This window comes from Oncorhynchus kisutch, linkage group LG4 (assembly GCF_002021735.2).
Source record: "Oncorhynchus kisutch isolate 150728-3 linkage group LG4, Okis_V2, whole genome shotgun sequence".
NCBI lineage: Eukaryota > Metazoa > Chordata > Actinopteri > Salmoniformes > Salmonidae > Oncorhynchus > Oncorhynchus kisutch.
Window position 1 is genome coordinate 4,159,136 of NC_034177.2, and position 14,739 is coordinate 4,173,874.

A 14,739-nucleotide genomic window follows, 5' to 3' on the forward strand; every position below is an offset into this window, starting at 1 on the left:
GTGCGTCCCAAACAGCACTCTATTCCCAATTTAGTGCACTACTTTTGAACAGATCGCATAGGGAATAGAGAGCAATTTTGAGGAAGATATAGCCTTACCCACAGCATTTCCTACAAGTAGATTAATTATAATATCATTATAGAAAATACTTAAGGATTTCAAAATGGACAGTCAGGCCCTATTTACTGAGACAGAAGTCAGTTACGGGAGGGAAGCTGCCCAGCCCTGAACAGACGTATACTGCTTCTAATATCTCAATTTGTTGGAGGCTGGAAGTCCTCGTGTCAGGCTTTGACAGACAGAAAGGAGAGGGAGAAGGGTATGGGGTAGAGGAGGGGAGCAGAGGGAGGAGGGAGATTCCTGGTCTAGTATTTAGATCCAGCATTCATAGACCAGGCAGGTGGAAATTCTATCATGGCCTAGTTTGGGTTCAACAGAGGTGCACAGGCACTTCTACTGACCATGATGCCAAGAAAGGAAAAACACCTCCTCCTCCCACCACCACCACTCCATGCCAGTGAACTGAAAGGAACGAAAACAGAAGAACCAGATCTGTGCACAGACAGACGCACAGACAGCGAGATAGAGAGAGCGAGAGAGAGAGGAACAGTAGAAGAGACAGAGAAAGCCTCTTTGTTAGTGAACCCTCCTGTGTGCCAGAGCAGCTAAGGCCTTGCAACCCCTTGGCACCTTGAAAGAGGACACCCCATGCCCCCCCCCCTCCTCTGATACAGGCCTTCTGCTCTTATTTCAGAGTGAGTTACCAGGGAGGAATCTCTATCCACACTTCACTAAGCAAGCAGCAATCAGACTGGGGGGAGGGGTTGGGTCTGTTCTAAATGGCATCCTACTCTCTGGTCAAAAGTAGTGCACTCAATAGGGATTAGGGTGGCATTTTTGTGGGGGGGGGGGGGGGGGGGTCAGTCAGAAGAGCAGACGAACCTCACGAGACTGGAGAACAGAAGCAGATTGGGACTGTACGTACTGACGCACACGCAAATCAGGAACGCCATCAAAGAGCAGAAGAGTAGACGTGGAACGAGACGGGTTGAGCTTCTGTACGTTTCCGATACGAGACAAACGAACACAAAATTAATCGGTACTAGACAGACAGACGCCACTCCTCATTAAAAAAAAAAGGCACACGACAGCCCGCTTGGAGTTTACCAAAAAGACACCTAAAGGACTCTCAGACGATGAGGAAGAGAAGGGTGAGGCGAGCCTTACAGCGCGTCAAGCATCACAAAATAAACCCATGTTCTATTTTAGCGCCCGGCTACGCAGTCGCTCGTTGACGCGAGCTGTGGTTGAATAACATGTTTGTGTACATATATATTTTGCAATGCTCACGCAATAGATGCGAGTGGTGTGGTCAGCATGTAACTCACATAATCAAACATGGTTTTTCCTTGTATTCTGAGTATGTGTATAATTAATACGTGTTTAACTGATTGAACAAACTAATTTTCTTTCGTACGTTTCCCATCAGCCCTTTTGGTAGTCCAACCTCAACTGAAAACTGTTTTTGCCACATTTACCATCTACTGTTTTTACCACATTTACCATCTACTGTTTTTACCACATTTACTATCTACTGTTTTTACCACATTTACTATCTACTGTTTTTACCACATTTACTATCTACTGTTTTTACCACGTTTACTATCTACTGTTTTTACCACATTTACTATCTATTGTTTTGTCTTTCACTTCTTGTGTTTTATGGATTTAACTATGGCTATATTACAGTACTTTTTAGGAAACTAAAAAATAAGCATGCCCTCATCTAACCCCCAACCCTAGATCAGCAAGACTCCATCTAACCCCCCCCAACCCTAGATCACCAAGACCCCATCTAACCCCCCCAACCCTAGCTCACCAAGACCACATCTGACCCCCCCCCAACCCTAGTGTACTAAGACTCCATCTAACCCCCCCCAACCCGAGTACTAAGACTCCATCTAACCCCCCCAAGCCTAGAGTACTAAGACTTCATCCAACCCCCCCCAACCCGAGTACTAAGACTCCATCTAACCCCCCAACCCTAGCTCACCAAGACCACATCTAACCCCCCAACCCTAGCTCACCAAGACCACATCTGACCCCCCCAACCCATATCACCAAGACCACATCTAACCCCCCCAACCCTAGATCAGCAAGACCCCCATCTAACCCCCAACCCTAGATCACCAAGGCCCCATCTAACCCCCCAACCCTAGAGTACCAAGACCCCCATCTAACCCCCCCCAACCCTAGCTCACCAAGACCACATCTAACCCCCAACCCTAGCTCACCAAGACCACATCTAACCCCCCAACCCTAGCTCACCAAGACCACATCTGACCCCCCCAACCCATATATCACCAAGACTCCATCTAACCCCCCCCAACCCTAGTGTACTAAGACTCCACCTAACCCCACCAACCCTAGAGTACTAAGACTCCATCTAACCCCCCTCCCCAACCCTAGTGTACTAAGACTCCATCTAACCCCCCCAACCCTAGAGTACTAAGACTCCATCTAACCCCCCCCAACCCTAGAGTACTAAGACTCCATCTAACCCCCCCCAACCCTAGAGTACTAAGACTCCATCTAACCCCCCCCAACCCTAGAGTACTAAGACTCCATCTAACCCCCCCAACCCTAGAGTACTAAGACTCCATCTAACCCCCCCAACCCTAGTGTACTAAGACTCCATCTAACCCCCTCAACCCTAGTGTACTAAGACTCCATCTAACCCCCCCAACCCTAGAGTACTAAGACTCCATCTAACCCCCCCAACCCTAGAGTACTAAGACTCCATCTAACCCCCCCAACCCTAGTGTACTAAGACTCCATCTAACCCCCCCAACCCTAGAGTACTAAGACTCCATCTAACCCCCCCCAACCCTAGTGTACTAAGACTCCATCTAACCCCCTCAACCCTAGTGTACTAAGACTCCATCTAACCCTCCCCAACCCTAGAGTACTAAGACTCCATCTAACCCCCCCCCGACCCTAGTGTACTAAGACTCCATCTAACCCCCTCAACCCTAGTGTACTAAGACTCCATCTAACCCCCTCAACCCTAGTGTACTAAGACTCCATCTAACCCCCCCCCCCCCAACCCTAGCTCACCAAGACCACATCTAACCCCCCAACCCTAGCTCACCAAGACCACATCTGACCCCCCCAACCCTAGATCAGCAAGACCCCCATCTAACCCCCAACCCTAGATCACCAAGGCCCCATCTAACCCCCCAACCCTAGAGTACCAAGACCCCCATCTAACCCCCCCAACCCTAGCTCACCAAGACCACATCTAACCCCCCAACCCTAGCTCACCAAGACCACATCTAACCCCCCAACCCTAGCTCACCAAGGCCCCATCTAACCCCCCAACCCTAGAGTACTAAGACTTCATCCAACCCACCCCAACCCTAGAGTACTAAGACTCCATCTAACCCCCCCCTAGAGTACTAAGACTCCATCTACCCCCCCCCCCAACCCTAGAGTACTAAGACTCCATCTAACCACCCCCCCCCCCAACCCTACAGTACTAAGACTCCATCTAACCACCCCCCCCCAACCCTAGAGTACTAAGCCTCCATCTACCCCCCCCAACCCTAGAGTACAAAGACTCCATCTACCCCCCCCCAACCCTAGAGTACTAAGACTCCATCTAACCCCCCCCTAGAGTACTAAGACTTCATCCAACCTCTCCCCAACCCTACAGTACTAAGACTCCATCTAACCCCCCCCCCCCTTGAGTACTAAGACTTCATCCAACCCTAGAGTACTAAGACTCCATCTAACCCCCCCCCCCCCCCTAGAGTACTAAGACTCCATCTAACCCCCCCAACCCTAGAGTACTAAAACTCCAGCTAACCCCCCCCTAACCCTAGAGTACTAAGACTCCATCTAACCCCCCCAACCCTAGAGTACTAAGACTCCATCTAACCCCCCAAACCCTAGAGTACTAAGACTCCAGCTAACCCCCCCCAACCCTAGAGTACTAAGACTCCAGCTAACCCCCCCCAACCCTAGAGTACTAAGACTCCATCTAACCCCCCCTAGAGTACTAAGACTCCATCTAATCCCCCCCAACCCTAGTGTACTAAGACTCCATCTACCCCCCCAACCCTAGAGTACTAAGACTCCATCTACCCCCCCCAACCCTAGAGTACTAAGACTCCATCTAACCCCCCCCAACCCTAGTGTACTAAGACTCCATCTAACCCCCCCTAGAGTACTAAGACTCCATCTAACCCCCCCAACCCTAGAGTACTAAGACTCCAGCTAACCCCCCCCAACCCTAGAGTACTAAGACTCCATCTAACCCACCCCCAACCCTAGAGTACTAAGACTCCATCTAACCCCCCCAACCCTAGAGTACTAAGACTCCAGCTAACCCCCCCCAACCCTAGAGTACTAAGACTCCATCTAACCCCCCCCAACCCTAGAGTACTAAGACTCCATCTAACCTCCCCAACCCTAGAGTACTAAGACTCCATCTAACCCCCCCCCCAACCCTAGAGTACTAAGACTCCATCTAACCCCCCCAACCCTAGAGTACTAAGACTCCATCTACCCCCCCCCCAACCCTAGAGTAAAGACTCCGTCTACCCCCCCCAACCCTAGAGTACTAAGACTCCATCTGACCCCCCCCCCAACCCTAGAGTACTAAGACTTCATCTAACCCCCCCCAACACTAGAGTACTAAGACTCCATAAGACTCCATCTGATGTGGAGATGTGCAGCAGCAGCTAGCTACTCCTGTAGACAAGTGAGTCAGATTAGGACCTGCAAAAGGCATCAGAGAGCTCTGGAGACCCCAGAGAGAAGAGGAAGGAAAAAGCTGACAGGGATGAGAGGAAAGAAGTAATGTACGTGGTCTCTATTGAGCCCTGAGCTGAGGCAGAGAGAGGAGGGTCTCGCTACTAGGCTCAGGTTTAGGCACACTCCTCATAGCCGGAGGTCAAGTCTGTTGGTACCATCATGCCATCCCCTCGTCATTTCACTTATTTGGCTTGACAAATGGCAAAAACAGATCTGTGACCAGGCTATAACTCTTGCGTCCTCACCAGAGCACTCATTGGCAAGGCCCATATCTATGATTAAAACTGTTGGCGTTGGTGAACGGCCTATTTACAGACGAGGCTGGTGAACTTGAACATGTCCCTGTTCTTCCATGGCCTGCATCCTCACCAGACATGTTACTCATTGAGAATGTTTGTGATGCTCTGCATCGACGTGTACGACAGCGTGTACCAGTTCCCGCCAATATCCAGCAACTTCACACAGCCATTGAAGAGGAGTGGGAACAACATTCCACAATCAACAACCTGATCAACTGTATGCCAAGGTTGTCGCACTGCATGAGGCAAATGGTGGTCACACCAGATACTGACTGGTTTTCTGATTCACACCCCTACTTTTATTATTTTAAGGTATCTGTGACCAACAGATGTATGTCTGTATTCCCAGTCATGTGAACACTTCATAATAGTTATCAAAATGAAAGAGTAAATAAACCAGCGAGTCTATCAGACAGTGGCAGGCAGTCTGATAGACAGTGGGCAATCTGCATTTTCAAAACCTAGACCAAAAAAAATAATAATAATAATAATCATGTTTTAAATTTTCACATGCGTTTTATATTGAAATGTTTTCTTGCTTCAATAAAGAGTGATCGGTGTAACTACAGTTCTCCTTGACAGAAAAATCCATTAGTGCAACACATTCAGATCAGATGACAACAGGAAATAGCTTCATTTTCATCAGATGACAACAGGAAATAGATGATCAGATGACAACAGGAAATAGCTTAATTTCCTTCAGACGACAACAGAAGCGCAATGCTATTTGGCAGACGGCCAACACAAGGAGCTTAATGGAAAACGCATGGTCTTTACATATTTCTAAAGGTTTATCATAGAAAGAATAGAGACCGCTACATTTCCTTATGTTTTGCTTGAAGATAATCTTGCATTTAACTGGAGAAATGAGTCTAGACCGAGATAAAAGTACCGGAGAACAGTAGCTACACCAAATCAGAGCGCTGTCTGCTGATCAGATGAGAATGGTGGTTCTGATCAGATGAGAATGGTGGTTCTGATCAGATGAGAATGGTGGTTCTGATCAGATGAGAATTCACTAATGGTGGTTCTGAGAAGTGCAACTGAAACACAAAATGTGTCTGATGCCGAGCAGAAAATTACAATAAGTCGTTTTAAATCTGCACTTACAACAACTAAAAAAAACGCAGCGAGATACTCGTTCTCTTTTTTTTAGTTTTTTGTGTGTGTGTGTGAATTTTTTTCTCTCAGAATTGTGCATTAACGTGATCCCTGTAGAACCTCCTCTTACATTGTGGACTTCAAAACGAGAGCAGCGCAAGTGATTTAAAAGAAGGAAGTGAGTTCAGGAAGAAAAAAAAATGTGAAAAGTGTAGAAATTGTTTCCACATATAAAAACGTCATATGCCTGAACTCTGAATCAAATTGGGGTTCCCAAAAATAATATGTTTAATGTAATAGAAAATGTATTCAGATTTGCCATTTTCAGGGGAGATGGCACACTAGGTGCTAGTTGAGAAACCTAGACCAGAATTTTTATAAAAAATAAAAAAAAATCAGAGTCATGAAAGAAACACCTTGTTTCAGCAAACAACCCCTCAGTATACAGAGACGATCGAAAACACAACAAATCCAAAAATGGCAACCAAAAATACAAACTCAATATACGAAGAAAAACGGTCAGGGAAAAGTTAGCATGGCAGCTAACAAAAACAGTCAACAACCTCACATCACAACTGTGGTGAGGAAGACTGACGGCGAAACTTCAAAAATGGTCCTAGAAACTTAACATTAAAACAATTCCATGAACATCCTGAACAACAACAACAAAAGAGAGACAAAAGCCATTCGACAGGCAACATCTATCCTCTCCTCAACAAGATCTCCCGCTACATACTGGGGCGGCCCGACATCAAACCAGTCCCCCCCGAACGTGGGCACCAAGACCATCCCAGGACGAGAGTCCCCCGTCAGTTAATACTACACCAGCTGAGATGAACAATCTCAGATTAGCATATATGAACATAACTTCACATTGAATCTATACGCTGACGACATTCTACTCACCCTGTAGTTTCCGGTAGTCTTAAAGCTGATTGGCTTCCTCTCAGGATATAAGATAGACTGGAGTAAGAGTGACACTATGCCTGTCAACCTACACACATTTCAGCCTGACTAATTTGCTTGGAAGGCTAGTGGTATGTGAATTAATATAGTATCTCCCATAACTAATATATTCAGCCTAAATGGACCTAGAGTCATCCGGGTTATCAAATCAATGTAAATTGTCAGGTGGTAATTTTTATTAATTGTTCATCAGTCTAATGGCTTGGGGGGTAGAAGCTGTTGGGGAGCCTTTTGGTCCTAGACTTGGCGCTCCGGTACCACTTGCTGTGCGGTAGCAAAGAAAACAGTCTATTACTTGGGTGACTGGAGTCTCTGACAATTTTATGGGCTTTCCTCTGACACCGCCTATTATATAGGTTCTGGATGGCAGGAAGCTTGGCCCCAGTGATGTACTGGGCCGTTCACACTACCCTCTGTAGCAGCTTACAGTCAGATGCCGAGCAGTTGCCATACCAGGCGGTGATGCAACCGGTCAGGATGCTCTCGATGGTGCAGCTGTAGAACTTGTTGAGGATCTGGGGGTCCATGCCAAATCTTTTCAGTCTCCTGAGGGGGAAAAGGTTTTGTCGTGCCCTCTTCACGACTGTCTTGGTGTGTTTGGACCACGATAGTTCGTTGGTGATGTGGACACCAAGGAACTTGAAACTCTCGACCGGCTCCACTACAGCCCCGTCGATGTTAATGGGGGCCTGTTTGGCCGTGAGTGAACAAGGAGTACAGGAGGGGACTAAGTACACACCCCTGAGGGGCCCCCGTGTTAAGGATCAGCGTGGCAGATGTGTTGTTGCCTACCCTTACCACCTGGGTGCAGCCCGTCAAGATGTCCAGGATCCAGTTGCGGAGAGAGGTGTTCAGTCCCAGAGTCCTTAGCTTGGTGATGAGCTTCGTGGGCACTATGGTGTTGAACACTGAGCTGTAGTCAAGGAACAGCATTGTCACATATGTGTTCCTTTTGTCCAGGTGGGAAAGGGCAGTGTGGGGGTGCGATTGAGATTGCATCATCTGTGGATCTGTTGGGGCGGCATGCGAATTGTAGTGGGTCTAGGGTGTCTGGGAGGATGCTTTTGATGTGAGCCATGACCAGCCTTTCAAAGCACTTCATGGCTACCGACGTGAGTGCCATGGGGCGGTAATCATTTAGACAGGTTACCTTCGCTTCCTTGGGGATGACATTAAGAGAGGGACAGCTCCCCCCCCCCTCTTTAAGGGGCAGAGATGTATTATCTAGCCTCTCTCATCTCTTCCATCCGTCTCCAGTCCAGGTTTTAAGAGGTAAAAGTTCCTAAAAGAACAATCAGAAACCCAGGATAGGGTTTATAGGAAACGGACTGTACCTAGATTTTTTTTATTTTTAAAGGTGGGCTGGGTATCCCAGATGTATCATTGTATAAATGTCATAATTAAAGACATCCCCTTACATGGGCTTACAGATCAAAATGTAAGATTGGTAGTCGGGAGTGATTAGAGGAGATGATGACATCACAGCACAGGTTTGTTCACCTGGCGTCAAGGTGGTACAGCCTCAACAATGCTTACATGATGGCTTACATGACAACCTGATAATTCCACTGTCAAGGGGAAGTAGGGGATTTTAGATGCTGACCAGAAGGTTGGATGTAGAAGGACCGTCTCTACCATCCTGTCCCATCTGGCATAACCCCCTGTTTAACAGCGAAAGACTTAATAGTAGACACTGGCAAAGCCACAGTATTTCATATATTCAGATAGAATCTAATCTTTAAAATAATCATTTTCCCCAAGTGAAGGGCAGATTATGGTTTGAGTGATTCTTCTTCTTTAGTTTGTTGCATATCTGCAGTTTAAGACAGTCATATACAAGGTTCTTAAAAAGCAGGATACTGAACCTGCCTCGGATCCACAGTGAGGTCAGAACCTCTGGAAAGCTGCCTTCATGAGAAGAACTATCAGATATTTATAGAAATATATCAAATAGATATTTTTTTATTTAATCCCAAATGCATATTCCTCTCATTCGGTTAGGATGGGAGTGTGACCTGAACACTTCTCTCACCTCATCACAACACTATTTGGAGAAAGTGTCAGGCCATTCAGTTCAAGATATTGTGTAGAGCCTACATCACCCTGGTACATATTTAAAAATGGATTTAAAAAAATCTAACTCATGCTAGCAACAACTGTGGTAGCAACAGCTCTACTCCACATGTTGTGGGAATGTCCTGTAGTGAAAACACTGGTTTGAAGTCTCCCCCATCCTCCCCAAATAATTTGGGTGTCCAATTTCCAGTGTGTCCCATCTCATGTTTACTTGGTAAAAAGAGCATAAAATATATACACTATATATACACTGTCTAATGTTAAAAGAATCTTTGTTTTGTTTATCATTGGGTTGTCTTTCAGTCAAGAAAAATCATTCTTCTTGGAAGGAAAGGAAGGAAAGTAAGCTAATTTGTTTTTCTGTGGACCGCTGGATAGAGGACTAACTTAGACCTTTTACACATGGACCCCTGGTTAGAGGACTAACTTAGACCTTTTACACATGGACCCCTGGTTAGAGGACTAACTTAGACCTTTTACACCAGCTGGATAGAGGACTAACTTAGACCTTTTACACATGGACCAGCTGGATAGAGGACTAACTTAGACCTTTTACACATGGACCAGCTGGACTGCTCAAGGACTTCCATTTAGGTGTGTTACTGAGACACAGAGTCACAGTCACAGAGTCAGAGTCACTGAGACACTGCGTCTATGTGACTCTGACTGTGACACTGAGACACAGACACTGAGTCACTGAGACACAGTCACAGAGTCAGAGTCACAGACAGTCACAGAGTAACTGAGACACCGAGACACAGAGTCACTGTGTCTCAGTGTCAGAGTCTCTGTGACACTGTGACTGAGACACAGAGACACAGAGACACTGAGACACTGAGACACTGTACGCAAGTTCTCGGACTCTGGAAATGTACAAATTAAACGTTTAAATCCTGTAGTCTATACTTGGAATATCTGCAAATTACAAAAAAAATTGTATGAAATAAAAACCATTTAAAATGATGTTATGATGCACATCTCTCACGATGTTTGGTATGTTCTGCCATTCGTGTGTCGTTTCTGTTTGTTGCTGGGAAAAGTACAAAATGTTAACAGTAAAAGCTATGCGATTTTCGCCATTTTTCAAAGTCCCACCTCAAATCAAAACAAATTGTATTGGTCACATACACATGGTTAGCAGATGTTAATGCGAGTGTAGCGAAATGCTTGTGCATCTAGTTCCCGACAGTGCAGTAATATTTAACAAGTAATCTAACTATTCCCCAACAACGACCTAATACACACACATCTAAAGGGGTGGAATAAGAATATCTACATATAAATATATGGACGAGAGATGGCCGAGCGGCATCGGCAACGTGCAGTAAATGGTATAAAATACAATATATACATGTGATATGAGTAATGTAAGATATGTAAACATGATTAAATGTGACATTATTTAAAGTGACTAATGATATCATACGGTTTGCTCGATTTAGAGCCACGTCTCAGTTGTGTGATTCACATTCGATTTGATGTCACTCAATAAATCCACACGCCCTGAAGTTCCAAACAATCCCACACTGTTAGCAGGTCCATTCACCAGTACTTATGAGCCTGGGGACGTGGTGACAGACAGCATGAAGATAACACAAGTAGACCAAGTCACAGTCTCAGTAGCTCAGTTGGTAGAGCATGGTGTTTCTAACGCCCAGGGTAGTGGGTTCGATTCCCGGGATCACCTGTACATTAAAATGTATGCACACAGAGGCAATTCTTATTTACAACGGCAGTCAAACCCAGATGGCGATGGGCCAATTGTGCGCTGCCCTATCCTGTGCTCTCATGGTCCTGGAGGGGCCTAGCCAGTCTCCAGACCTGAACCCAATAGAGAATCTTTGGAGGGAGCTGAAAGTCCGTATTGCCCAGCGACAGCCCCGAAACCTGAAGGATCTGGAGAAGGTCTGTATGGAGGAGTGGGCCAAAATCCCTGCTGCAGTGTGTGCAAACCTGGTCAAGAACTACAGGAAACGTATGATCTCTGTAATTGCAAACAAAAGGTTTCTATACCAAATATTAAGTTCTGCTTTTCTGATGTATCAAATACTTATGTCATGCAATAAAATGCTAATTAATTTACTTAAAAATATATATATATATCATACAATGTGATTTTCTGGATTTTTGTTTTAGATTCCGTCTCTCACAGTTGAAGTGTACCTATGATAAATTACAGACCTCTACATGCTTCGTAAGTAGGAAAACCTGCAAAATCGGCAGTGTATCAAATACTTGTTCTCCCCACTGTATATATAACCCTGTGCTCTCTGGGTTTATATAGAAATATATATATAACCATGTGAGCCGCTTTGGAGAAATATATATACATATAGAATATAAATAAACCCAGAGAGCAGTATAATGATGAAGTGTGCCAAATGGAACCCTTTTCCTTATGGGCCCTGGTCAAAAGTAGTGCACTACAATGGGAATAGGGTACCATTGGTATTGTGTAAGTGTAACAGTATAACTTTCATCCGTCCCCTCGCCCCTACCTGGGCTCGAACCAGGGACCCTCTGCACACATGGGTAACGATGCTTCGTGGGTGTCAGTTGTCTATCGCTCCACAAAGGCCACGGCCCTTGCAGGGCATGGGGAACAACTACTTCAAGGCCTCAGAGCGAGTGACGTCACCCGATTGAAACGCTATTTTAGCGAGCACCACCGCTAACTAGCTAGCCAAATCGGTGACGTCACTCGCTCTGAGGCCTTGAAGTAGTTGTTCCCCTTGCTCTGCAAGGGCCGTGGCCTTTGTGGAGCAATGGGTAACGATGCTTCGTGGGTGAATGTTGTCTGTGTGCAGAGGGTCCCTGGTTCGAGCCCGCGTAGGGGCGAGGGGACAGACGACATCAGTTACATAAGGTCTGGTACTGTGTCAGGACATAACCCTGATTTATGCCGTTTTCTACAACAACAAAAAACAAGTTGTAGTCTAGTCTAATTGTTGTACAGTAAACCACTGCCTAGAGCCTATAGACTAGTTCTTCATAGTGCTGAAAGATGAATCGGCGATAGGCCTAGCTACTAGCCAATGTCTCCAAAGGATTCTCAAATGACGTGGACTCTTTGAGGCTCTCTTGTGTTGCCTGCTTTTCAAAACGTGAATTTGTTGTCGTCAGCAGGGTGGCCTTCAAGTCAAGTCCATAGCTATGTCCCAAATGCAACGATTTTCCCTGTTGGGCCATAGTCAAAAGTTATGCACTATATAGGGAACAGGGTGCCGTGGGCCCTGGTCAAAAGTTATGCACTATATAGGGAACAGGGTGCTGTGGGCCCTGGTCAAAAGGTATGCACTATATAGGGAACAGGGTGCCGTGGGCCCTGGTCAAAAGTAGTGCACTATATAGGGAACAGGGTGCCGTGGGCCCTGGTCAAAAGTTATGCACTATATAGGGAACAGGGTGCTGTGGGCCCTGGTCAAAAGTTATGCACTATATAGGGAACAGGGTGCCGTGGGCCCTGGTCAAAAGTTTTGCACTATATAGGGAACAGGGTGCCGTGGGCCCTGGTCAAAAGTAAGGCCTTGGAGAATAGGGTGTCAGAGAGGCTGTTTCAGCTTCTGTCAGCTCTAAAGCTCCCTCTGTCCTGTAGGAAATGGTTACTCCAGCATTTCAAACCCTTCAGTAGACACCATGTTAATGACTGCTTCCAAACTAACTGCCACCCGACCGCCTGCCAGCCTGGCCTAGTGGACGTCGCAAGCTAACCAACCCCATATTAAAAACAACTCACACAGTCACAGCAATTGGGTGGCCTTATCCCTGATCCGGTTTACAACTAGCCTGAGTGCCAGTCTGTTTGTGCTATCATGTTTACATAGGAGATGGGCAAAAGCACAAACAGATCTGGGATCAGGCTTTGTAAAAAAATATATATAATAATTTAAACCCTGAATGAGAAATCCAAAGCACAGTCTCAGGCAAGAAGACTCCCTGTTTGAAATAGCCCTACGGTTCCATATGGCCATTGTGTATCTGGAATAGTCATTATATGTGATGGTTTAGGTCTAAACTAGAGCTCAGATTCCGTTTTTTAGAGTCTAAAGAATATGATGCATGTGTTTGGCTCTGAGTGTATGTTAGCCTGGCAATATGGTCTGGCTCTAAATGTTGCAGCAGTCTCACCATTCCTTCAATACAAAGTGGTCCCTGTCCTCATTTCATATGTTTCCTCTTAGCATAATTAGTTTCGAAAAGACATGGGGTTTGAATCGGGAAAAAAAAAATGACTACATCTCTCATTTCAGCTATTTTCCATGTTACTAATGTTCACTCACTAGCCACACTTGACATATTTTGCACCAAAGGCATTCATTCCCTTATGGGTGAATCGGTATATAGAATAATGTATGAATCACGTGTTGAGCCCCTATCTCAAAACGACATGTTAAAAATCACAATGACTTACTACTTGCTTTATGGGTCAACTTTTAAACTTTGCAAACAAAAGACGTGGCGTGTATCTTGCTCGATGTTAATTAGGTTAGCACTTTTTTATCTCCCACAAAGCTGAGCTATCTACATTTGTTGAAAAAGACCCCATCCTCAGAGGGCCATATTCTACAAGATACCTACCTAGTAGCGATCAACCCAGCCGGGGTAAGTAACTAGTTAACTCCCAAAACAAGAGGTTATCTGTCTAGCCATGGTATGCACCCCTCTCAACACTGCAGTAAATAAGTGTTGTAACTGACTCACAGGTAGACAACTAGGTATTTTTTATTTTAAAATCACTGGTTCTTACCCAAAAGCTTGTTGACCTCCTCCTCACTCATGTAAACGTTGACACTGGGGTGGTTGTTGATGTCCAGAGTAGGGACACTGGTGCTGGGGTTGGCGAGACACACGGTCCCTTCCAGAAACAGTAGCAAAAAGAAACCTCCGAGGCTCCACTGAACCGAATGTGTCCAGTCTCGGTAAACGGAGGGTCTCCGACAGCGGAGAACCAGTCCCGGTTTCCCCAACATTTCAAATGTCTTGTAGGTTGTTTGCGCTTCTTCTTCTTGGAAAAAATAAATAAATAAAAAAAGTATATTATCCCACTTAGTTTCCAAATCCTCGATGTATTTATCATCCGTAGTTGAAGTTAATGTTTAAAGGGCAACATTACAACTTGTTGTTCAACCTCGGTGTCTCCCCGGGTTTTTCGTGGTTCTTGTGATTTAACAGGCGAGCCACAGTCAGCTAACTAACTCGGCCCGCGGTTATATGCGGTTCCCTTTCTTTTTCTTGTTGTCACGTTTGCGAAGATTTGGATACAATTCTGTATTCACTATCCTTTGCGTATATTATCCTACTTAGATATGTTTAATTTGAGATCCCGTTAGGATAAATAGTAACGATCCCCCCCCCCTCCTCCTCCCAACAAAAAAAAATAACATCCAGGTTTGTCCTTTCATGGTCCTTGTTGTTCCTTCCCGGAGTAATCTCAGCTTTCACTGGAGGGAGGGGACAACGAGGGTTGTCCAGGGTCCGG

General features: G+C 45.6%; 1 protein-coding gene across 2 annotated transcripts in view; it reads right to left on the reverse strand.

The window, feature by feature from the left end:
- The window catches only part of LOC109884972 (tyrosine-protein kinase RYK), a 151,805-nt gene extending 137,280 nt beyond the window's left edge, over positions 1-14,525 (reverse strand). The window contains exon 1 of one of the 2 annotated variants that reach the window (XM_031822323.1): positions 14,008-14,525. In XM_031822323.1, coding sequence (XP_031678183.1) covers positions 14,008-14,230 — 223 coding nt within the window. In that variant the 5' untranslated portion in view covers positions 14,231-14,525. The remainder of the gene's footprint in view (positions 1-14,007) is intronic. The other variant, XM_031822322.1, reaches the window with a different exon arrangement.
- Positions 14,526-14,739: the final 214 nt, after the last annotated feature.